At 38.2% G+C, this 24,699-nt stretch overlaps 2 protein-coding genes across 4 annotated transcripts in view; one reads left to right on the top strand and one right to left on the bottom strand.

Annotated features, from left to right (window-relative positions):
• The window catches only part of CPEB3 (cytoplasmic polyadenylation element binding protein 3), a 184,004-nt gene that overhangs the window by 1,804 nt on the left and 157,501 nt on the right, over positions 1 to 24,699 (top strand). Inside the window, exon 1 of one of the 3 annotated variants that reach the window (XM_037047346.1) lies at positions 23,484 to 23,590. The exons of the other annotated variants lie outside the window; for them this stretch is intronic. The gene's annotated coding sequence lies outside the window, so the exon portion shown is untranslated. Of the gene's footprint in view, positions 1 to 23,483; positions 23,591 to 24,699 lie in introns of those variants that run through there. 3 annotated transcript variants of the gene reach the window in all.
• LOC118987982 (60S ribosomal protein L32-like) lies at positions 7,199 to 7,712 on the bottom strand. Its single transcript, XM_037047356.1, has one exon. The coding sequence runs from the start codon at positions 7,662 to 7,664 to the stop codon at positions 7,257 to 7,259; it is 408 nt and encodes a 135-aa protein (XP_036903251.1). The 5' UTR covers positions 7,665 to 7,712; the 3' UTR covers positions 7,199 to 7,256.

The raw sequence follows: 24,699 nt of genomic DNA, 5'->3' as shown, positions 1-24,699 counted from the left end.
AGGAAAATGTTGTTTTTCATCTTAGACGTGATTAGCTCCTGACCTACTAATTTCACTCCTTGGTATCTACCCATGAAAAATAAAAAAACGTATGTTTACACACAGATTTGTATGCAAACGTTCATAGCAGCATTATTCCCAATTGCCAAAAAGTGGAAACAACCCAAATGCCCGTCAACTTAGAATGAAAGTATTCTAAAATTGATATGGTGATGATTGAACAGCTCTGTGAATATACTAAAAGCCACTGAATCACACCCTTTAAATGGTGAATTTTATGGTGTTTAAATTATATATCGATAAAGCTATTTAAAATAATACCAGGTAAAACCTTAAAATCCGTTATTAGTAGACTGACTCAATATGTTGTCCATGTAATATAATATATAGCTGAGCCATCAGTTAGGACTCCCTGCTCCTCCCCCAGAAGTCAACTCTAGCTAATTCAGCCCCACCTAGGGGACATTTGTTATTGTCAGGAGGTGTTTTTGATTGTTATACTAGGGGATGCTGCAGGTATCTGGTGCAGAGACCAGGGATGCTGCTAAATATACCATAATGCATAGAATAGCCCCTCACAACAAAGAGTTATGTAGCCCAAATGTCTACTGAGCTGAGGTTGAGCAACCCTGAACTAACTTGGGCAAAATTCATTGAAGGATATGGGTGCGCTCACAGAATTGAAAGTGGGGCAGGGGAACCAGGCTGGAAACAGTTAAGTACCAGTTACCCTAGAGAATCTTGGTAGCAAGGAACTTTCCATGCTCTTGTACTGGGTTCAGCACAGGAATGAATAAATTCCAATGTTTTTATTCTGCTTAAGTTCAAAATTGAAAGAGGAAGCATCGAATCAATCTTCCTTGCCACTTGACTAAGGGAGGGCAGTATACCTTGAATAAAGGCAGTTCCTCATAAGGAATAACATTCATTAGCAAATACCTATTGACCATATATTTATGTTCCAGGTACTTAGAAATTTTTATCGTTGATTTTTTTAAAAAGATTTTATTTATTTATTTGTTTATTTATTTATTTATTTATTTTTAGGGAAAAGGAGGGAGAAAGAGAGGGAGAGAAACATCAATGTGTGGTTACCTCTTGTGTGCTCCCCACTGGGGGCCTGGCCTGTAACCCAGGCATGTGCCTGACTGGGAATCGAACTGGTTACCCTTCAGTTTGTAGGCTGGCACTCAATCCACTGAGCCACACCATCCAGGGCTTGATTTTTTTTTTTTTTTTTTTTTTAGAGAGAGACCAAGAGAAAGAGAAACATCAATTTGTTGTTTTACTTATTTATGCATTCATTGGTTGATTGTTTTAAAAAAATTATTTATTGATTTCAGAGAAAGGGAGAGGAAGAAACATTGATTTATTGTTTAACTTGTATTTGCATTCATTGATTGATTCATGTATGTGCCCTTACTGGGGATCAAACCTGCAACCTTGGCCTATTGGACGACGCTCTAACCAACTGAGGTACCCAGCCAGGGCTCCATTGGTTGATTCTTGTACGTGCCCTCACTGGAGATCACATCCTCAGCCCTAGTGTATTGGGATGATGCTCCAGTAAACTGGCTCTCTGGCCAAGGCTGTTTCAGGAATTTTTTAGATGCTAGGGATAGGGTAGGGCAAAAGAGACAAAAATACCCTTATGGAACTTATTTATATGATGCTAAATCAGTCTAAATCTTTAAGGAATAACTTAAAGAATTTCGAATAGTTGCAAAATACCAACACCAATAAATACTGCCTACATGTTTAGTGAAAAATGCACAGAGTAGATTGTATTTATAGTATTACCCCATTTACTTGTTTTAAAAATTTAGTAAGTACAAGTGAGTAGATTGCTAGGATATATAACTTTTAAAAAATATTACCTCTGGATGTGGGGAGAGGAGGCTACTTTTTATTTTACTCTCTTATGCTGTTTTCACGTCTCACCATGGGCATGTATTTTATAGTTTAAATATTTTTAATTAAATTAACAAAGAAAATTTGTGGTGCAAGTGAAGGATGATTAATGGCTTTTTACTTATTATGAAAAAGCAGAAAGGAAGAACATCTGACTGGAAAGTGAGACCTGTAATCATTCAACAAACATGTGTTGAGCACCTAGCTGCCTTAATTTCTTTTTGAAAAAGGTGAAATAAATAAAATATCAAGTAGCAGCCGTGTATGCGACATGGTGTGAAGAGCTGTGCCTGGTAGAGGATTAATATTTGAAAGAGATGTAACAACTGCCCTCAGTGGATGTTTGTTGGCATGTACTTATTAAACACCTAACATGTGGCATGTGCTGACCCCTTTACATAATTTTAAATCCTAACAACAGCCCTATCAGATGAGTGGTGATATCTCCCATTTCACAGGTGAGAACATTGTAAACTGGAAAGATGAAGTCATAGCAAATAAGTGGCATAGTTGATATTTGAATCAGGTGTATCTGACTACTGGAAAACAGTATATTATTATAGTATGTGAATATTTAAATAAGTATTAAAATCACAGGATTACCCATGATTAATTTTTGAAGAACTTTACAGATAGGTAGCCCGGGAGCTCAGAGAAAAGAAGTTACTGCATATTAGAGTAGTCAGGGCAGGCTTCCTGGAGGAGGAGTGGTGTGAAGGTCTTGAAGGAGGAGCATGTGGATGTATAAAGAGAAAGACAGAGCGTCAACCTTTATGGAATGCCTGCTTGAGGCCAGAAATATCTCCCCTAATCCCCATAGCCTGATTTGAGAGGTGAGGAAACAGGGCTTCTCTTACTCCTACCCAGGGGCAGGCAATTAATATGCATTCATTTTTGGTGATCTGATAGGTACAAAGTGAAATTTTATTATTGTGGTCCAATGTTTACCTCTATTTTATACCTTCTGGGCTTTACGTCTTGGGTAAGATGAGTTCATGATAGGAGAGAAAGTTTGCACATAAACTAATAAACTAGGACACAGTCTTTTAGAAGTATAGATATTCAGTATAGTTTCCTTCTACTTAGGGAATTTTAGGCCTTTATGGGGGCATTATATTTAACTTGACACCCTACAGCTGAAATCTCATAAGTCTGAGGAAGATCATCTATTCAGTGATTTATTCAACATCATTTCTTGAGTTCCAGCTATGTGCCTCTGACACTGTAGGAGATATTGGGGTTAAAAAGTGAATAAAACATTGTTACACTGTTCTTTCCATCATGTTGTTTACAGTTTAATGAAAGAGATATGCAGTCATATATTTACAGTATATGGAAATCTGAGCCAATATATATGCACATACTCCCCAAAACTTAAGAGTCCTCCGTGAGCCATCCTTCTCCCTCACCTCATACCCCTACCCTTCATTCAGTTGGCAGATATGGTTCATTTATCTCCTAAATACCTCTCAAATCCATTTGTTTGTTTCAGTGTCCCTGTCTTCAGTCCCCTTGACTGTCATCTCTTACCTTGGACTACTTATCAGTATCATGATTGGTCCCCTCTATTCACTTTTATGCCCTTTAGTTGATTTGACCATTGACCTCTCCAGTCTTTCCTTTGATGTATGAGTAGAATGACCTTTTAAGAAGTGTAGAACTGATCATTTAACTGGCTTAAAATCCTTCTCTGGCCTGTTTAAATCCTGGTGAGAAGGAGCCAGTAGAAAGTGTAAATTTAGCAATTTGGAAAAAAGGGAAATAATCTGTAAATTATGACTTTCATAATTTAAGCTTCATGAGGGCAAGGATCAGACTGTATCTGTTTTGTTCATTATTATGCCCCCAATGTATAGCACAGTGCTTAGCTCATGGCAGGTGTTCAGTAAATATTTAGTAAATTTTAAAAAGAGGGATGCCTCTAAGGCTAGAATGAACCCTGTGATGTTTGATTGGAATTGGAGGTGTCAATACAAACTCATGATTTTATAGGTGCATAAACACACACAGATGTGTGCCTACATATGCTCTGTAGTTCTGTCTGCTGAGAGGGACTAAGGCAGTCACACCCCAGAACCAATGAGTATACCGACTGCTATCTCCAATAGAGGGAACCAGGACTCTTTGGAGAAATTGCTCCTTCCCGACTGGGGCAGGAAAAGTACATAAGGCTGGAACATTTCCTTTGCCAGAAAGTAGGGATGTGCTCAAAAAATGGTAGGGACGTGTCAAAAGAACCCAGAACTTGTAGACATCCCAATGCCCAAATTAGGAAGTGACATAAATAATAATAGTAGTGAATTATAGCCCATAGAATAAAATATGAATTTATGAGTCCATACTAATGTAAATAAGCTAATAAATCAGGGAGAGGGAAAAACTGTTAAGTAATAGTAACATTTTAATTAATATAAAAGATTTGGTTATACTAGGAAATCACCACTTATACTAGGCAAACACCAGTGATAATTGATGCAGGCAGGAGCCATTAAACTGGTGTGTGAAAGTATGTTGAGAAACAGGATATTCACATAGAAAGTATCTTCCCAAAGGTATTTAAATAAAAAGGGAAAACTAGTAGCTTTCCAGTGGAGTACTCCGGCAGACACTACCTTAACCAAGTGATCAAAGTTAACATCACCACAATAGGACAAATCCACATCATATTTCTTCTAAAATGATGCACTGAAAAAGGACACAACATCACTTCTGTGCTATGACTACCAAGTATGTAGGACCTGGATTTATGCCTGAGGAAACAAACGTCAGATACACCAAAATTGAGGGACATTCTACCAAAAAACCGACCATGTTCTTTAAGTGTCAAGTCCCATATTATAGGAGACTAAGGAGACGTGACAACTAGGTGCACTATGTGATCCTGGATTGGATTTTTAGGAGGGATATTGGTGGGCCAATAGGCAAAATAAGGTCCGTAAATTATATAACAGTATGAAATCATTGTTAACTTTTTCAGTTTTGATCATTATACTGTGCCCAGTAAGATGTTAATATTTGGAGAATGTAGATGAAAGTGTAGGGAAATTCTTTTTTGTAACATTTTTGTAATTCTGAAATGATTTCATAATGAAAAGTAAAAAACCAAAAAGTAAAATAAACCTTACTTCAATTGGCTTTGTATTGCCTTTGCTTTCTTTTCCAAGCCTCTCCCCGTGCCACTGCCCCCCCCACCAACCTGTCTTCAGTTTTCCAGTTCTACCCTGAGCCCTAGCATACCAGCTATTAGCTTTTTTCTTTAGTTCTTTGAATATACCCTGCTTCTTCTCTTCAGAGCTGGAAAGTAGGAAGAAGCATGCTATTCTCTTTGCGTGGAACACACTTTCTCTGAACTTTATCGTTTTGTTCTTTTTTTATAAGCATTTTCTTATTTAATTCTTATTCAAGTACAGTTTCTGTCTTATACTCCCAGCCCTGCCCCCGCCAGTGCTCCCCACCTCCCTCCTATTCCCCCCCACCTTAATTATTGTCCATGTGTCCTTTATACTTATTCATGTGAGTCCATCTCCTTTTCCCCTGATTCTCTCCCCTCTCCCCTCTGCACCCTGTCAGCCTGTTCCGTATTTGAGTGTCATTGGTCATACTTTGCTTGCTTGTTTGTTTTGTTGTTTAGATTCCTGTTAACGGTGATATCATATGGTATTTGCCTTTCACTGCCTGGCTTATTTTACTCAGCATAATGCTTTCCAGTTCCATTCATGATGTTGCAAAAGGTAGGAGCTCCTTCTTCCGTTCTGCAGCATAGAATTCCATTGTGTAAATGTACCATAGCTTTTTGATCCAGTCATTTACCGATGGGCATCTAGGTTGCTTCCAACTCTTGGCTATCGTAAATTGTGCTGCTATGAACATTGGGGTGCATAGGTTCTTTTGGATTGGGTTTTCAGGGTTCTTAGGATATACTCCTAATAGTGGAATTGCTGGGTCAAAAGGCACGTCCATGTTTAGTTTTCTTAGAAAGTTCCATAATGTTTTCCATAGTGGTTGTACCAGTCTGCAATCCCACCAACAGTGAACTAGGGTCCCCTTTTCCCCACAACCTCTCCTACATTTGTTGTTTGTTGCTTTGTTTATGATAGCCATTCTGACTGGTGTAAAGTGGTATCTCATTGTGGTTTTAATTAACATCTCTCTGATAGCTAGCGATATTGAGCATCTTTTCATGTGTCTCTGGATCCTCTGTATGTTCTCCTTGGAGAAATGTCTGTTCAAGTCCTTTGCCCATTTTTAATTGGGTTGCTCGTCTTTGAGTGAAGTCGAGTGAGTTCTTTGTATATTTTGGAGATTAAACCTTTGTCTGAGGTATCATCGGCAAATATGTTTTCCTAAGCTGTTGCTTCTCTTTTTATCTTGATACTGTTTTCCTTAGTCATGCAGAAGCTTTTAATTTTGATGAGATCCCATTTGTTTATTCTTTCCTTTATGTCCCTTGCTCTAGGGGACATATCAGTAAAAGTATTGCTGCGTGGAATATCTGAGATTTTCCTGCCAATGTTCTCCTCTAGGGCTTTAATGGTTTCACAGCTTATATTTAAATCTTTTATCCACCTTGAATTAATTTTGGTGTATGGTATAAGTTGGTGTTCGAGTTTCATTTTTTTGCATGTAGCTGTCCAGTTCTCCCAACACCATTTGTTGAAAAGGCTGTCTTTACTCCATTTTATGTTATTGCCCCCTTTGTCGAATATTAATTGACTGTAGAGAGTTGGGTTTATTTCTGGGCTCTCTGTTCTATTCCATTGGTCTATGTGCCTGTTTTTATGCCAATACCAGGCTGTTTTGATTACAGTGGCCTTGTAATACAGTTTGATATCAGGTATTGTGATCCCTCCTACTTTGTTCTTCTTTCTCAAAATTGCAGCTGCTATTCGGGGTCTTTTATGGTTCCATATAAATTTTTGAAGTGTTTATTCTATGTCTGTGAAGTATGTCATTGGTACTTTAATAGGTATTGCATTGAATCTGTAAATTGCTTTGGGTAGTATGGACATTTTGATGATGTTAATTCTTCCAATCCATGAGCATGGTATATGTTTCCATTTGTTTGTGTCTTCCTTGATTTCTTTCTTCAGTGTTGTGTAGTTTTCTGCATACAGGTCTTTTACCTCCTTGGTTAGGTTTATTCCCAGATATTTTATTTTTATTTTTGCTATACCAAATGGGATTTTTTTCTTGATTTCTGCTTCTGCTGTTTCATTGTTGGTATACAAATATGCTTGCCTTTGATTTCTGGATATTGACTATGTATCCCGCTGTTTTGCCAAATTCATTTTTTTTCCAGAATTTTAAGGTTTTATTAACACAAATACAATGTGCACACAATCTGTCTATTCATTTTCTTCACTGCGCAGCCTGGCATTGGGATTGGTGACTCTGATGGCCAGCTGGGCTGCTCTTTCCACAGTGGCTTTGCAGTTCTTTGAGGAGACGTTGTGAGCAGTCTCAGCACAGTAGGGTTTGTTGCACATCAGCAGCACTTCAAGCTCCTTGACGTTATGGACCAGGAACTTTCGAAAACCACTGGGCAGCATGTGCTTTGTTTTCTTGTTACTCCCACAACCAATGCTGGGCACCAATATCTGGCCCTTGAATCTTCTGCGCACCCTATTGTCAGTGCCTCTGGGTTTCTGCCAGTTCCACTTAATTTTGACATAACGGTCCAACTGGTGCCTAATGAACTTCTTGGTCCTCTTTTTGACAATCTTGGGTTTCATGAGGGGTCTGAGGGCTGCCATGGTGCCAAGTAAGAGATGGCTGCCACCTCTGTAGGCAGCGCCGAGGAAGAGCTATCGTTTTGTTCTTTAAGGCTCAGTTTACTGACTTTAGAAAACTGTGCCATGACCCCCAATCCAGGTCTCCACATTATACCGTTTTATGACGTCTGATACTTTTTCATAGCGTTTTAACCACAACTGCCATGAATTTTTTTAGGATGGAATTGACTGTTTAAAGTTTCTCTCACTAGAAATTAATGTTCATAAGAGATGGAGGGATTCTGCATCCTAAGATTATGACCCCAAGAGTGCATAGGCAGTAACTGGCTGATTTAAGATACAAAGATGCGAGTTTCTTTTCTTTTTTTCTTAATTGTTTATACTGTTATGGTTATCCTAGTTTTTACCCCCTTCGACCTCCCATTGTCCAGCCTGCTACCTATTTCCATAGTCAATCCCCACATTGTTGTCCATTTCTATGGGTCCTTCATGTATGGTCTTTGATTAATTTCTTCACCACTTTCAAATAGTCTCCACCTCAGTCCTCCTCTATTACCGCTATCAGTCTACTTTGTAATTCTATGCCTCTGGCTCTATTTTGATCATTAGCTTATTTTGTTCATTAGATTCCTCTTACAAGTGAGATCATACGATATTTGTCTTTCACTGCCTGGCTTATTTCACTTAGCATAATAGTCTCTTATTTCACTTAGCATGCTGTCGCAAATGGTAGGAATTCCCTCTTCTCTGCCGCATAGTATTCCATTGTGTAAATTTGCCACAGTTCTTTAATCCTCTCATCTACTGATGGACACTTAGGCTGTTTCCAACTTTTGACTAATGCAAATAGCACTGCTGTGAACATGGGGGTGCATAAGTTCTTTGGAATTCTTAGGATATATTCCCAGCAGTGGAATTGTTGGGTCAAAAGGTAGTTCCATTTTTTAGCTTTTTGAGGAAATTTCATACTGTTTTTCACAGTGGCTGCGCCAGTCTGCATGCCTACCACCAGTGCACGAGGGTGGGGAAAAGGAGACTCAGGTCTGTTGCTTCATTTGAGGACAAGTGTGAGAGATCACCCCAGCTCCACAGCTCATCACAGGGTCAGCTGAGTATTCAATTGCAACCACTGTGGAGATCAGTGTCTCCCTTTGACTCTGCCTTCCTCATTTCATTGCAAGTATACTTGCCAATTTTGTCCTGCCCCAGTAAATCATTTGCCTGCAAAACCTGGTCTTAGAATTTGTCTAAGAAACTCAGCTTTTGACACTATTTAATCTGCCTGCTCTCTAAAGGTTGCCATCATGGAACCTCCATGTATGTACGTATGTTTGTTTGCTTGTTTGTTCTTTTTTCCCCAAACTTAAAAAATATCTTTAACGAGTATACAAAATTGTGCCCAAATTAAATGGCTTGATGAATTCTCAAAAACTCTCAGCAGTATTTTTATAGAGAAAGAAAAAGAAAATGAGTTTGGATGGTGCGTGAACCACCTACATTTACAAGTTTCTCATGGGAAAAGCTTAAAAAGGGGGGTGTTGCCAAGGAAAGTTGGAAGTTTGTCAGATTTTAAAAGAGCAGTTATCTTTTGGTTGACTGCAGTGCATTCTGAAATGAGAGGAACATTTTAAGTATACTTTATAATACATTTAGGTATTATCAAGAACCAGGGCTCCTCTGGTTCTTGATACTCATTATTTTCCCCCTGGCTGGTGTGGCTCAGTAGATTGAGTGCCAGCCTGCAAACCAAAAGATTGTAGGTTCAATTCCCATTCAGGGCACATGCCTGGGTTTTGGGCCAGGTCCCCAATTGGGGGGGGTGGTGCACAAAAGGCAACCAGTCAATGTATCTTTTGCACGTCAATGGTTCTCTGCTTCTCCTTCTCCCTCCCTTCCCCTCTCTCTAAAAATAAATAAATAAAATAAAAAATAAGTGGTAAAACTGCCATTCTTAGAGTATTAAAAAAAGAAAAAGAACCAGAGGAAAAACTGAATCATTTCACTAGGAAGGGAGAGGAAAAGATAATCTTTTGGAAAGTCAAAAAATCAATAAATCAAATATGTCAAAATATTGCTAAAAATGTGAGTCCTAAGATTTTCCTATGAATTAACCTTAATATTTTACTACTCTTTTGATTTTAAAGTAAAATTTCAAGAATCCTTCCATGATTTTGTGTACCAGTGATAAACATAGCTTTCACTGAGGATGTTCACTTTACTTTCTGTTTAATTCTTTAGGTGTCTACCACCAGCACCCTCATTCTGACCTGCCTGGATGGTACAATAGCTGACCTCCTCCTAGTCAACAGTCTCTCTGTTTCCACTCTTGCACCCGCCCTGGTCTGCTCTTCACACAGGACCCTGGTGGTCTTTTTAAGTCATAAATCATCTCATGTCACTGCCCTGCTCAAAACTCTTCAGGGGATTCCTATCACACTTAGAACAAAACCCAAACTTTTAATGTAGCTCAAAAGGCTCTGCATGATGTCGTTCCTTTCAGACCTCATCTTGTACCACCTTCCTCCTTGTTTACTTGCTCTCTAGCTATAGCTGATTAGATGGCCTTCCAAAGCTGGGGTCAGAAAACTACAGCAGGGGCAGAATTTTGCCAGAAGCCTACTTTTATCCTACCAGGGAGCTAAGAATGTTTTTTTAATTTTTAAAGGATTTTAAAATAACTGCAACAAGAACAAAAAGAAAGAAGACCTTTTGTGACTTGCAAAGACTAAAATATTTACTATGTGGCCTTTTTACAGAAAAAAATTGCCAGCCTCTCTGATCTAAAGACTTATTCCTACATTAGGATCTTCACATTAGCTGTTTCCTTCACATCCTTCACATGAATGGGTTCTTTTAATTCAGGCATGAACTTAATTTAGGTGTCATTTCATCATTGAAGCCTTTATTAACCATCTAACCTAAATACCTTGGCAGATTCTTTCAAATCACATCATTCTTTTGTCCTTTACAGCACTTGTAGTTACCTCATCTTTTCCTATTTTTATATTTTCAACAATCATTCCCTCTTACCTCCATGAAGGAAGACCTGTGTTGAATGAATGACTTCTGCACATTATTTCTGCACATGAAGTTTTGGGCTCTGTTTTCTTTTGTTGTTCTCTCTGAGAGGACCTACACTACGAATTGCAACGAAGAGCCACTTTAGAAAGGAGAAGCAAGACAGTGCCTCTTCTTGAGAGAAGGGACAAACTCTTTTCCTCCCTCCTCCTCCCCTAGGACAGGCCAGGACTAGAAGAGGGGGATGTTTCAAAGGGATGTCTTTAGGACTTCTTATTTTAAAAAGAAAAAAAAAATGGAAAAGAAACCTTTTTTCCTTTAATGTTTTGTTTTTTGGTGGTTTTTTTTTTTTGAAAGAGGAGTTTTTCAGGATGGTAATTGAGGTCTCAATTCTCTAAGATGCTCTGAGGCTTTTGGGTGAAGAGTTTAAGTAGAGGCGATTCTCTCAGGAACACTCCTAGCCTTTCCCCCCCGTTCCTCCCCCCAAGCATGTATATCCTTGCCTTCTTTCTCCTAAGTTCCAAGAGCCCCCTTTTTGACTCTATAACTTGTTTTCTGAGTCCACACAGCCAAGCTGGCTCACGTCTTCCATAACTCACTTCTTCTACCTCTGTGACTTTCTAAATAAACTTTTGCTTGTTTTTGGGTGGGGTGGGGGGAGTAACTAGAGTGGCCTCTGTTTGGGAAATGGATGTAACACTAAGAGGAGCCAGGCCTGGGCTCAAAAGAGAAGAGGAGGACAATCTGAATAGGGCTTCTTCTATCTAGGTGATCAGTAATGGGGTAGAAAGATAAAGGCCCAACAACCACAGGTCCTGGATTTTTCTGAAGTTTAATTCTGTTAGATCATTAGACCACACATTTTTACTTTTGGTTTAGAACAAATATGACCACTAAAGGAAGAAGCAACAAGAAGCAGAAGCTTGATTGTAAAGAAAACGTGGGCATTGATGTTACTCTTCTGGGTTGTGCTTGGGTGTGGCACGAGGTGAGCGAGGTTACTAATGAGAGTTAAACTTCAGAGCTTGAGTTTTTGAGTCACAATAGACCTGGGCTTATTCACCTACTAGTTATGTTACCTTGGGCAAGTTATTTAGCATTTCTAAGCCCAGGTTTCCTTATCTAAAAAATGAGAAGAATGATAGTTTCTGTCTTTTAAGGTTATTATGAGGATTAACTGATAAGGCACGTGCACTGTGTATCTAGATGCCTACAGGGTCTGTCATCTTTGTGTAAACATCATCTTAGTCCTCACCACCAGATGCTGAAGAAATTTTCTCAAACATAGATTTTGAAACTAATAATAAAATTGGTATTCTGTGGCAGTTTAAAGTATGTCTGCACAGGAATGTAGGATATGGAAAGAGGTGGGATCAGATATGTCTGGAGAGCAAGGTTATTGATGCTAGAATAAGTATGGGCTTAACACAACTCATCTGACTCCCAATATTAAGTGGAAAGGAGGCAAGGAAATCTGTACTTGAGTGTGGACCTTTCAGATAAAGTGATGTACATGTAAGTATTAGCTTTGGATTTTAAACATTGATCTTTAATGTCTCGCTATCTATTTAAATGCCCTCATACATACTAATACTGCTTATATAGGTAGGATGGCTGTTATTTTCTCTATTTTATTGTAGAGGAAACAAAGCCTGAAAAATCGAGAACATGGGTTTTAGAGTCATACTGTATTGCCATGATTTCAATCCTAGCACCTCCACTTCCCAACAGTGTAATCTGGCATAAGTTCCTTGAACTTCCCAGACCCTCAATATCCTCATCAGTGAAGTGGGAATAATGAAGGGACATGCCTCACAGGGTTGTGTAAAATCACTCACCACGTAAACAAAGTACATGGCATGTCAAATAATATATGCTCAGTAAATACGTTATTGTTATCTTTCAGGGCCAGCCAGCTAATGAATGGTAATGCTAGTATCAAATTCAGATAATTGGATTTTGTATCCCATGTCCTTTCCACTCACCACCTCCCACAATATAAATGATGTTGACTTCTTGCCATTCTGGTGATGTCATGAACCATTAACATCAGGGTGGATGGTCTCACTTGATTTTCCAAAAGTGGTAGGAGATCTACTGAAAGTATCCCTCTTGGTACAGTTGGCACACATAACTGTTTCTCAGCTTCCTTGGTGGGAGAACAGAGCTACAGGGCAGAACTACACCAAAGACTCTGGATGTTGGTTCAGCTGGTTGGAGCAAGTGTTAAGCGTGCCAGTATGCCACACGATATAGCCTACATTAGACCGAATCGAAGGGGGTCTTGTAGCGAGGTTGAAAAAGCATGCTAACAGGGAGTTGAAAGACTTGAATTCTAATCTTGGATCCACCACTTATTAACTATATTTTGCGACATCTCTGAACCTGGGTTTCCACATCTTTTTTCCTTTTCCTTCCAGTCTAATTGAGGTGTAATTGACATCCAAGTAGGGATCCCAGCAGTCATCCTCAGAGCTGTTACCTGTTTATACCATCCTTTCGTGGAAATTAGGAAAAGGTGCTCCTTTTTCTAGCAGCTGCAGCTCTCAGGTTCATGAGCTTGGCGAGCAGAGCATGTACTAGATTCTAGTCTCCACTAGACTCCTTGCCAGCCTTTTGGTGTGTTGTATAATCTGCAAAAGTGAACGTGAAGGGCCCTGTCTGTGTTGTCTGTCTGCTGCACAGGACTGTTAACAAAAAGAGAGATAATAAAGGTAAAGGAGTTTAGTAAAGTGTAATCCTCTCTGTGAATGTGAGGTGTTGATATTACACAAATGCTACTTGGTTTCAAATAGTAGGATACAAGGGCTTCCAGGGGAGACACACTGACCATTGATTGCCCTTCCATTTGTTCTGATGATCCCTGTGACTCAACGCACGCAGCACCTATTAATTACTGGCTGTTAAAGCCGAGATTGTGGCAAAAAGTTTATTTTCCCACTGCTTTCAGGCCTGAACCAGCCTTGCCTTCTAGAATCCTGAAGATTAAATGCATTTCTCTTGATGATTTATCATTTTCAAGAGAATCATGCTGTTTTAGAATATTCTGGAGTAGGAGTGGGTCTTGCCCGTTGGTGGAATTTGGAACCCTTTGGTTAGAGCTTCTCTCTGGTTTTCAGGCAAAGGTCATTATATAAAAGCTTTGTGTCAATGGGAGAAAGAAAAGTTGCTGAAGCACAGTTTGCCCTCTTTTCACACCTTTGAAGCCCAACATGTCTTCTGGGCCCTATGGATCAAATAGGACAGGAGGACCTCCTTTTATGAGTCACTAACCAAGAGACAGCTTTACAGTCAGACAGACCTGAAATTAGGTCCTAGTTCTGACACTACCTTGTGAAGGTAAATCACCTTTCTAATCTTAATTTTGTCATTTGGACTTACAGACAATAATAGTATGTACCTCATAAATATACTACATACATTAAGTGAATATTTGCAAAGCACTTAACATTGTATTAGCACACAGTATATGCTCCACAATTGTTAGTTCTTATTACTACGTTTCCTGCGAGATATTCTACCAGACTCTGCAGAAGTACAAAAGCGTAAGTTGTAATGCCTTCTCCCAAGAAGCTTAGCGATGTAATTGGGAAGTTAACATAATTGTACCAGAAAAGGTAAATAGAAATGCAAAGCAATAAATGTGCGGTACAGATAGATGCTATTGTCGGGAACTGGTGTTTGAACTAGGATCTTTAGGCGAGTGAGGTTAGGATAATAGAGTGGTTGAGAAGGGCATTCCATTTGGGATCTGTAACAGCAAAGCTCAGGACCATTAGTAGTCCATCTTCTCGGGAGAAGTGAGATTAATGCCATCTGTGAACACAGATTGGTATTAAAGGGGAGAGCCCTAAATACTAAATACTAGGGTAGGTATTTGACTTTTGCCCCATAGATAACGATGAGGGATGTGATGAAACTTGCACATGGAAATGTCCAGTAGACAGATGTTGGGAAAATGCTCAAAACTATAGCTAAAACTTTGGGGATGAAAGTTGAAAGTGTGAAAGCTGGTGATATCTCTAAGGTCAGCTCCTTGAGAGGTGCTTGTTGATTCCAATTTAGTGAGGGCACCTTTTAAACAGCATTTAAAGTGAGATGGTGAAACTGTTGGGAGATTGGAGAACAAGTTAAGCCATTAACTGGGTAGGATTTGCTTATCTGAAGTCTTCTAAAAGAACACCTGGTCTTTGAGAATAATTTTTAAATGAAGTTAAAATATAAATGGCAGTTATTACAGGGGGAGAAGAAATGACCCATATAAAGCTTAACTATATTTTCTGAAATCATTCTTCAGTCTTTGAAGTCTCCAGAGGCTTCTCGTTACTGAGTTATCATAACGACTGTAGGAAAATGACTAAGCTATCATTGACCAGAGGGTGGCATGTTGTACCGAAGAAAGGTTGTAAAGGAGGGGACATTCCGAGAGGGGACTCATTTTGCCTTTGGATAAAAACTGGAAATCGTGTGGAGTGCCTTTTTAAAGAGTATAACTTTAGTTTCTCTGTAAGTATACAGATTTTGATGCATAGAACTTTTTAATGTAAAAGTATATGATCTGAGCATTATTCAGATGCAAGATGAACACAGATATAGGAAATATACATGAATATCTTTTCTTTTTTAAAATTAAAATATAGTTGACGTAAGTACTATATTGCAAAGGATCACCACAGTAAGTCTAGTTAAGATCAGTTATCACACAGTTAATAATTTTTTTCTTGTGATGAGAACTGTTAAGATCGACCCTCATAGCAAGTTTCAAATACACAATATATTAGTATTAACTGTAGACACTATTCTGTATGCTACATCTTCATGACTTGCTTATTTTATAATTAGAAATTTGTATGTTTTGACCATCTTCATGAACATTAGGTTTTAAGATAAAATAAATTACAATTGAAGTCTACAAACATAGGGAACATAGATGAAAGCTATTTATCTTTTTTCTCAAATAGAATACACACATGTACACATCTGTATGTCATAATTTGAAATGGAATCTCCAGCTAGTAAACATAGACTAGAAGTATTTAAATTTACCTTTGCTAGATTAAGCAAAACAAACAAGCAGAAAACCTCATAGACAGACAACGGTATGATCGTGGCCATAGGGAAATGGGGGTGGGGGAAGGCAGGAGAGGGTGAAGGATAGAGAAGTAGTGATGGAAAGAGAGATGACCTGGGGTGGTGAAGACACAGTACAATATACAGATGATGTGGTATAGACTTGTACACCTGAAGCCTGTGGAATTTTATTAACCAATGTAACCCCAATAAATTCAATAAAAAACTAGGAACATAAATTTACCTTCACTATTTTATTATCATAGGAAGGTATGATGAAGAAGAATGACAAAGTATTATTTAGGATGCTGAAAGGGACAATCTTATTTGGCATATCAAGAGAATAGAGATATTTTTCTACCTTATGTTATTATCAGAATAGTAATATGTTATTCTTTATTATATACAGTATTCATACATTGTTTTCATGTTGGAAGTGCAGTTCTCAAGGAACTGAGAACTGAATATGTAGTGCTGCAACCTTTCTTAAATAATTTGTTAATATGTATCGTAAGCCTTAATGTTACCCCTTTCAACCAAATAATATTTTGCTTTAGAAATATGGCTTAAGGAAACACTCAGTTTGGAAAACAGTGGAAACTTGTAAACAAATGTCCTGCAACATAAGAAAGAGTAAAATAATTCCACCAAAATTAATATTTTGTATGGAATATCTTAGTTAAATATCAACTTTATTGTCATTAAACATAGGTATGGCAAGAGTATGTCTCTTCATCTAATATTAAAGGTATGCTCTGAGCCTCTATAAATTGAGGTAAAAGATATTTCGTTCTTTGATTTGATCAACAAACTTTTATCTCTATGTTCCAGGCCCAGTTCCTGGGTTACAAATATGAATATAGTCCTAATCCCAGAGCTATTCTAGGAAAGATATGTAAACAGATAATTACACCAGAGTATGGAGAATATTGCAGTAGAGGTATGTGAGTGTTACAGAGATATGAAGGAGAGAGTGAGCAATTCTGCTCACATGGTCAGAGAAAGCTTCAAAGAGGTGACTTTTGGCTGGGTTCCAGTTGGTGAGTAGACAAGGTCATCAGGAAGCAGAAAGGTTATTTCAGGCAGAAGGAATGTGTGCAGCGGCACTAAAGTAGAAGAACGCGGTCCATTTACGGACCTGTAGTAGGTAGAGTCGGGGAGAAGGATGGGATATTAACTTTATGTTTATCTTCTTGGCAAGGAGAAGGTAATTAAGAGTTTTAGGAAGCCCTGGCCTGGTATCTCAGCTGGTTAGAGCATTGTCTTGATACATCAAGGTTGCAGGTTCCATCTCCGGTCAGGGCACATACAAGAAGCAGCCAATGAATGCATAAATAAGTGGAACAACAAATTGATATTTTTCTCTCTCTTTCTCCCCTCCTTCCCTTCCTCTCTTTCTTTAAAATCAATAAATAAACTCTGGCTGGTGTAGCTCAGTGGATTGAGCGCAGGCCTGCAAACTAAGCAATTGTGGTTTGATTCCCAGTCAGAGCACATGTCTGGGTTGCAGGCCAGTTCCCAGCTGGGGACACATGAGGGGCAACCATACATTGATATTTCTCTCCCTCTCTCCTTCCTTTTTCCTCTAAAGATAAATGAATAAAATCTTGAAAAAAAATCAATCAATCAATAAATAAAACGTTTTAGGAAGGGGCATAGCATGGTAGAAATTGTGTTCCAATGATTACTTAGGCTTTAGTATGGAGGCCACATTTGGAAGGGTCCTAGATGGGAAATATTAGGATATTACTGCCATAATTTAGGCGAAGTATTATGTCAGCTGTGAGTAAAGAGGGGGATGTCAATCAGAAATTTAGGAGGCAGAATTAATAAGTTTTAGTGCCAGTTGGACTTGTCCCTCTGGCAAGTGAGGGAAAAGGGAAGGGCCAAAATCATGTTGAGATTCCTAACCTGAGTGACTAGATGAATGGTGGCATTACTAAATAAGATGAAGCTAAGTAAACCAGGAATAAAGGCAGAAGCCCATTTGTGGGAGAAGAGGTGCTGTAGGAGGCTCAGCTAGAAAAGTTATTAGTTGTGTAGTGGTTTGGAATTTAGCAAAAAGATTTGGTCTGGTAACCTAGATAGTGATGAACTTAATTTCCCAGTTCATGAACACGACATTGCCTAGGGAGAGTGTAGAATTAGGAGAACCCTGGGAGAAGCTGTATTTAATGACCAGGAGACTGAGAAGAAACTTTAGAAGTGAAGAACCAGGAAAGCAGTGTCTTCAAAGAAAATGGAATCCTGTTCTGTTTTCTACTGCTGTGTAACAAATTACCACAAGCTTGAAACAGCATTCATTTATTAAATTACAGTTCTGTAGGTAAGATAAGAAGTCTGGTACAACATGAGTGGGTTCTCTGTTCAGGGTTTCAAATCCATTTTCAAGCTCATTCTTGTTGACAGAATTGCAATTATGGGACTAATGTTACTGCTTTCCTTCTAGCCTGGAATCTTGGAGGACCATCTTATACATCTGCTTGCTGCAAGTGTTTTATGAAGGATGACTTGCAAATAAAATTGAGAACTGAAAAGGGTCAGTTGGTCATTTGTAACTTTAATAAGTAGCAAGGGGAGTTATAGCAGGATGGTAGAGGAAGAAGCCAGATGCAGTAAGTTTGGTGGTTAACTACAAGTAAGAAGATAGAATTAGGGTTTAGAGGTTTCTTTCAAACAGTCTGTTTGGAATGGAAAGGAGAAATTTGGAAATAATTCATTAACGAGGTCTCAAGCTAACTAGATAGAATGTGCTTTAGACTACAGATGCAGGGATTAATTGTGGATCTGTATGGGAACTCAGCTTCCTCTGAGACAGGAAAAAAGGAAATGTGGATGCGGGATACAGATAAGTTTGTAAGGGGGAACTTGGTGGTAGGCAGCTGAGAAATTGAGCACGTTGTTGCCACATAGCCTCAGTTTTCTGTTAGAAGTCAGAGACAAGGTCAACGAAAAAGTAGGTGAGGTTTTGGAATCACCACTTTGTGTCTAGGAGGACTTTCATACGATTGTTGAATGAATGAACTCAAAATTAATGGACTGAGGCAAGAAACATAAAAACCTCTACCTGGCTCACTTTCCTCCCTTTTTGCTCCCTTTCTCTTTCCTTTCTCTTGTTCTGTTCTCAAAATTAGTGTGAGTTAGGATTGCTTAACAAGTCCTCACTCAGAGGATTTCAAACTCTGCTTGTAGATTTCTTTAGACTTTAATAATCTAAAATCTTTCTAGGTGACCTAAGGGATGTCTAATTTGCCATCGTTAACTAAGATTATTCCCCTCTCTCCACTCTTTGAGGGCTTTGAAATCAAGGGACTTACCTCATCTTTGCATGTAGTGCCTCTAGCACAGGCCTGGCCCATAGGAAGTCCTCAGTTTGTTTCTCTACCTTAGGTGATCGGACTAAGTTAATGGGAGTGTAACAAAAATGAAGAAAAGTGCATTAATTGTGTTGTTTTCTAAACTTCCAAAGTAAACACACCTGTGTAACAGCATCCAGTTTGAGAAACAGAGGATATCACTGTATCACCAGCAGCACCGCCGTCCTCTCTTCTGTTCCCTGCCAATCATTATTTTTCTACTAAGGTAACCACTGTGGTGACTTCTAAATCCGGCAAATTAGTTTTATAAGAACTTTATGTAAATTGAATCTTATAGTATGTATTCTTCTGTGTTTTGCTTCTTTCATTCTGCTTTGTAGTCATGCAATGCCTTCATGTTCTATAGAGTTCGAGTCTATTCATAATCTTTGCCTTATGATATTCCATTATATAAATGTATCACAAATTTACTTATGCATTCTATTATAGATGGGTATTGGGTCATTTTCAGGTTTGGGCTATTATGAATAATGATCTTTGAACATGTCTTTTGGTGACCATGCTTGCATTTCTATTGGGTATAGGTCTAGCTGTGGGGTTACTGGGTCATGAGGTATGTGAATGTTGGCTTTAGAAGATCCTGCGATATAGTTCTCATGTGTAGTTACACTAAATTATGCTTCTACCAGCAGAGTTTGAGAATGAGTTGCTCCCATATCCTTGCTAGTGTGTGGTGTTGTCTGCCTTTTCCAATTTAGCCATTCTGGTTTTATTTTGTACTTCTTTGATGATTAGTTAGGTAAAGTACTTTTTATATGCTTTTTGGCTCTTTGGATGTCTTTCATTGAAGTCTCTTGCTCATTTTTTAAAAAAGAATGTCTACTGTTATTTGTAAGAGTTCTTTATGTATTCTGATTACAAGTCTTTTGTTGAATATATATATATATATATATATGGCATGTATTTCTCCCATTCTGTGAATTTTCACTCCAATTCTGGCTTTTGGTCAACAATTGTTTTTAATTTGGTTTATTTTTCCTTTATGGTTATTGCTTTTGTTACCTGTTTAAAGAAATTGATGCCTGCTCGTGAAAACATTCTCCTATGTTCTTTTTTAAAATTGATTTTTTAGACAGAGAGAGGAAAAGGGAGAGAGAGAGAAAAACATTAATTCATTGTTCCGCTAATTTATGTGTTCATTAGTTGATTCTTGTATGTGCCCTGACCAGGGATTGAACCCACAACCTTGGTGTATAGGGATGACACTCTCACCAACTGAGCTACTGAACTAGGGCACTCCTGTGTGCTTTTAAAGGCTCTATTATTTACCTTTTATATTTAGACCTACGATCCATCTGAATTGATTTCTGTGTATCGTCTGGCAAGGGTGAAGGTCTCTGTTTTGCCATGAACTTGACTGCAATATCCTTGACTGAAAACACCATTCTTCTGCTACTGCAGCACCCCTGTTTTCATAAATCTGGTGATTGCATATATGTGGATGCATCTGGACTTTTTCTTTTGTTCCATTTGTCTATTATCCTTGTGCCAATAGCTACACAGTCTAATTACTGTAGCTTTATGATAGGTCTTGATATCTGATAGTGTAGTCTTGTAGATTCATTTATTTTTTGCCACCTAGATTGCTTTGGCATTCTTGGCCCTTTGCATATGAATGTACTTTTAATTCAACAGATGTTTATTATGTACCTATTTATTATGTGCTAGGCATAGTGATAGATGTTGGGTATGTCGCTGTCAATAGGATAGCCTGGTCCTTTCCTTATAGTTGGGAAAGTCACTCACATGGAGTGAGACGAGAGGAGGGCCCAGGTGGAGTCCTGAAGAACTCACTGGTTAAAGTCAGTTAGCAAAGAAGACTGAGAGACAGAGAGACCCTCAAATGTAAGAAAATCAAGAAAGAACAACATGAAGGAAGTCAAGGGAAGGAGGTATACCCAGAAAAGTATGCTCAATTATGTCAAGGTTGCTACAAAGTCAAGCACAATTAAAGCCTGACTAAACATCTGTTGGACTTAGCTCTTTGTGGCTACTGTGAACTTAATGATACAGTTTCTGTGGACAGGTTGGATGTTATCTTTATTAGATTGTAAATTCTTAGATGGGAACAAAGTTCTCCGTTTAATTAGTGTCTAGTGAATGTTATTTCATGGTGATAATCAAATGATCTTCACACTGCTGAACATCGTAAGGGCCAAGATGTTCTATTTTTTTTTAATTCTTGTTCAAGTACAGTTTTTTTGTCTTATATTCCCAGCCCTGCCCCCACCCCCCCAGTGCTCCCCACCTCCCTCCCATTTCCACCCTCCACCTTAGTTATTGTCCATATGTCCTTTATACTTGTTCATGTGTATCCTTCCCCTTTTCCCCTGTGATTCTCTCCACTCTCCCATCTGGTCCCTGTCAGCCTGTTCTGTATTTGAGTGTCTTTGGTCATATTTTGCTTGCTTGTTTGTTTTGTTGTTTAGATTCCTGTTAAAGGTGAGATCATATGGTATTTGTCTTTCACCACCTGGCTTATTTCACTCAGCATAATGCTTTCCAGTTCCATCCACGATGTTGGAAAGGGTAGGAGCTCCTTTCTTTCTGCGGTATAGAATTCCATTGGGTAAATGTACCATAGTTTTTTGATCCAGTCGTTTACCGATGGGCATCTAGGTTGCTTCCAACTCTTGGCTATCGTAAATTGTGCTGCTATGAACACAAGATGTTCTATTTTATACCAACCCCCTTCATATTTATTCTTGCAGCTGATGAAAAAGTAATGGCACCTCTAAATGGAGAATAATTTAATACCTACTCAAACCTTGGCTGTTTTAGATAATCAAAAACTGTATATATTTTTCTTTTCTTTATTTTTAAAAGATTTTATTTTATTTATGTTAGAGAGAGGGGACGGGGGGAGAGGAACATCAACGTGTATTGATTGGTTGCTTCTCACATGCCCCTAACCTGGGATCCGCCTGCAACCCAGGCATGTGCTGTGACCTGGAACTGAACCAGTGACTTTTTGGTTTGCGGAACAATGCCCAACCCACTGGGCCACACCAGTCAGAGCTTGTATTTCTTTAAAATTTTTTTTAAAATGCATTTATTGATTTTGAGATGGATGGAGGGAGAGGGGGGAGAGCGAGATGTGAGAACAAAACATTGATCTGTTGCCTCTTGTAAGTGCCCACAACCTAGGTATGTGCTCTGGTCAGGCATTAAACCTGCAACGCTCCGGTGCATGGCATGATGCTCCAGTGAACCAAGCCACACTAGCCAGTGCTTAAAAACTACATTTCATCCAGTCATTCACTTAGTCATTTAGCAAGCATATATGGAGCAACCATGAACTACCCAGGACTTAGAAGCATTGTGCTAGAGATATAAGTAGAGAAGGAAAGGAAGGAAACCTAGAAAGATGTATTTGACCCATGTATATGTCAGTGAGCTAACTCTACAATCTGTTTTTATATTTTTCCATAACTATTCAAAGGGGGGTATGTGCTTAAGCCCTGCAGCCTAAAGACAAAATTTCAGAAAGCACTTCCTTTCTGGTTAAATAAAAAACAAGATTTTAGTACAGAAGTTCTTGGTCCTTTTGTGTATGTGTGTGTGTGTGTGGGGGGCAGCTCGTATAATTTATTGTTTGCTTGGTCTTTATACTTGGCATTTATGTTTGAGTAATTTTTTTTTTAGATCTGAGTGCTCATTTTAGGGAAGGAAGAGTAGAAATCTGTTTATTTTCAAATACAATAAAATTACATTAAGTGTGGACAGTGCTAATTTTTTATTGTCATTCTACAAGGGTTTAGGAGTCATTACTTTTCTCCATTGTACGAAGTATTAATAGGGCTGTGCTTAGGGTTAAATGGATTAATAAATGCCCAAGTAAACTAATTTGTGACTGAAAATTACTTTGACCTGAACTCCAAGGTTAATATCACTTTTAATATGAAGATATTTTATTCTATACTACTAGAAATGTTTATTTTACATATAGTCAGATTTTAAGTATTTATCTTTATCCATTAGTTCCCCTCCTTTTCTTATTCCTTCTCACCCCAATCTCTTTTGCCGAGTTTGGTTCCTATTGCTGGCTATCCAGTCATTAGCATTCTGATACCATTTAAGGTAGCTCTGCTGGGTGTATTTATTTTGAGCTCTACAATATAGTTTCTCTTTTAACCTAGCTTTTCAAATCAATTTGATAAACCATTTTATTTTTCCTCTTTCTTATTTCAACTACTCGTGATTTGGATTGGTTAGGAAGATATGATGTAAACCGGGTACAACCTCTTCCCCTTGGAATCAGTATTTACGAGGCTTCCTCCTTTGCTGGCAGAACGTGCTTAAGACAGGCAGAGCACCTTGTGAAGGACTTCAGCCCCCACAGTTCCCTGTTTGCGCATGCCCTCTCGTCTTACAGTTGTCAAAGTGCTTTTGCCAGAGCGGTCACATAATCAACCTGAAAGAAGAAAATAAATACTGTACACTTTTAAATTTTATCGATTCTTAAAAACTGGACACTCAAAGGTAACTGCTACTAAGAATTTGTTACTTGAGATTGGGTGATTGCATGTAAAGGAAGATCTATTGTGTGTGTGGTGGGGGAGGGGAAGGAGATATCTATTTCTCTGACTTTGCTATAAATAAGAAAAAAGAAAACAAACAAACAACAAAAACCCCAACCCAAACAAACAAACTATACAAGCAGTCACTGAAAGACGGTGCATATTAACTTTATAAATATTATCTTAATCTATTGCTTATCTTTTGTTTAAGGGTCTTATTTATTAAAGATGGGTCTTGACCTTGACAGAGTGAATTTATGCAGAAAGTGAAATTTAGATCTTTAAGGGGTATTGAGAAAAGAAATGGATGTTCATGGTATGATAAAAATTTTAAAATTCAATAAATATATTAATATTAATTACAGCCTTTATAATATATTCTGAGCCCAGCTTACTTTTTGGCTTTTTGCTATAGTACAGCATTATTTTTTTCCACCAGGAGTGTGTAGTTTACACTGAAGGCATTAATAAAAAGCGTTTATACAAGCATGGGAAAAGCTGAATGATACTGAAATTAGAATCAAATGCATATTTCAGCCATGATGATATGGCTATTGTAAAGCTAATTCTAGCCCCCTGGAAGCATCTGAAGTCTCAGATTATAATGGTTACTGCAGCACTGCTTAAACCAAGTATGAAAATGTCTTTCTATCACCATTTCCTTTGGTAGCAATAGAACTTTGTGTTGTGAATCCCAGCTTCACTTGCATCTTTGTGTCATATTTTTCAGTACTGATCAAAGCATTGTTTTAGACCAAGAGAACCGAGGAACATAAAATCTTAAGTAGATTTTATTGAAAGTAGCAGGCAATTTATGATGTATGTCATATTGGGTTGGTTTTTTGGTAGGGAGGAGATAGGGAAGAAAGGAGTAGAAAAGAGAGTAAGGTAGCTTTGAAGCATTTCTCTGAGTCCACTATTCTGTCTATGTATGAAACTCGAAAATGAGAGATTAATCATGTTTTCTTTTAAAATTACAATTGATGTACAATATATTAGTTTCAACTGTATGACCCCATGATTAGACATAATCATTTAAAAATAACCTTTAATTAAATAGAACTACTTTTA

Source organism: Sturnira hondurensis, unplaced genomic scaffold (genome assembly GCF_014824575.4).
Source record: "Sturnira hondurensis isolate 20B ecotype Veracruz unplaced genomic scaffold, ASM1482457v3 Scaffold0005563, whole genome shotgun sequence".
Lineage (NCBI taxonomy): Eukaryota > Metazoa > Chordata > Mammalia > Chiroptera > Phyllostomidae > Sturnira > Sturnira hondurensis.
Note: the sequence above shows the minus strand (reverse complement) of the source record. Positions and strands in the feature narration are given on the sequence as shown.

Bases quoted from the DNA above. Each gene is read 5' to 3' on its own strand.
- LOC118987982 (XM_037047356.1), bottom strand. From the start codon at position 7,664: ATGGCAGCCCTCAGACCCCTCATGAAACCCAAGATTGTCAAAAAGAGG.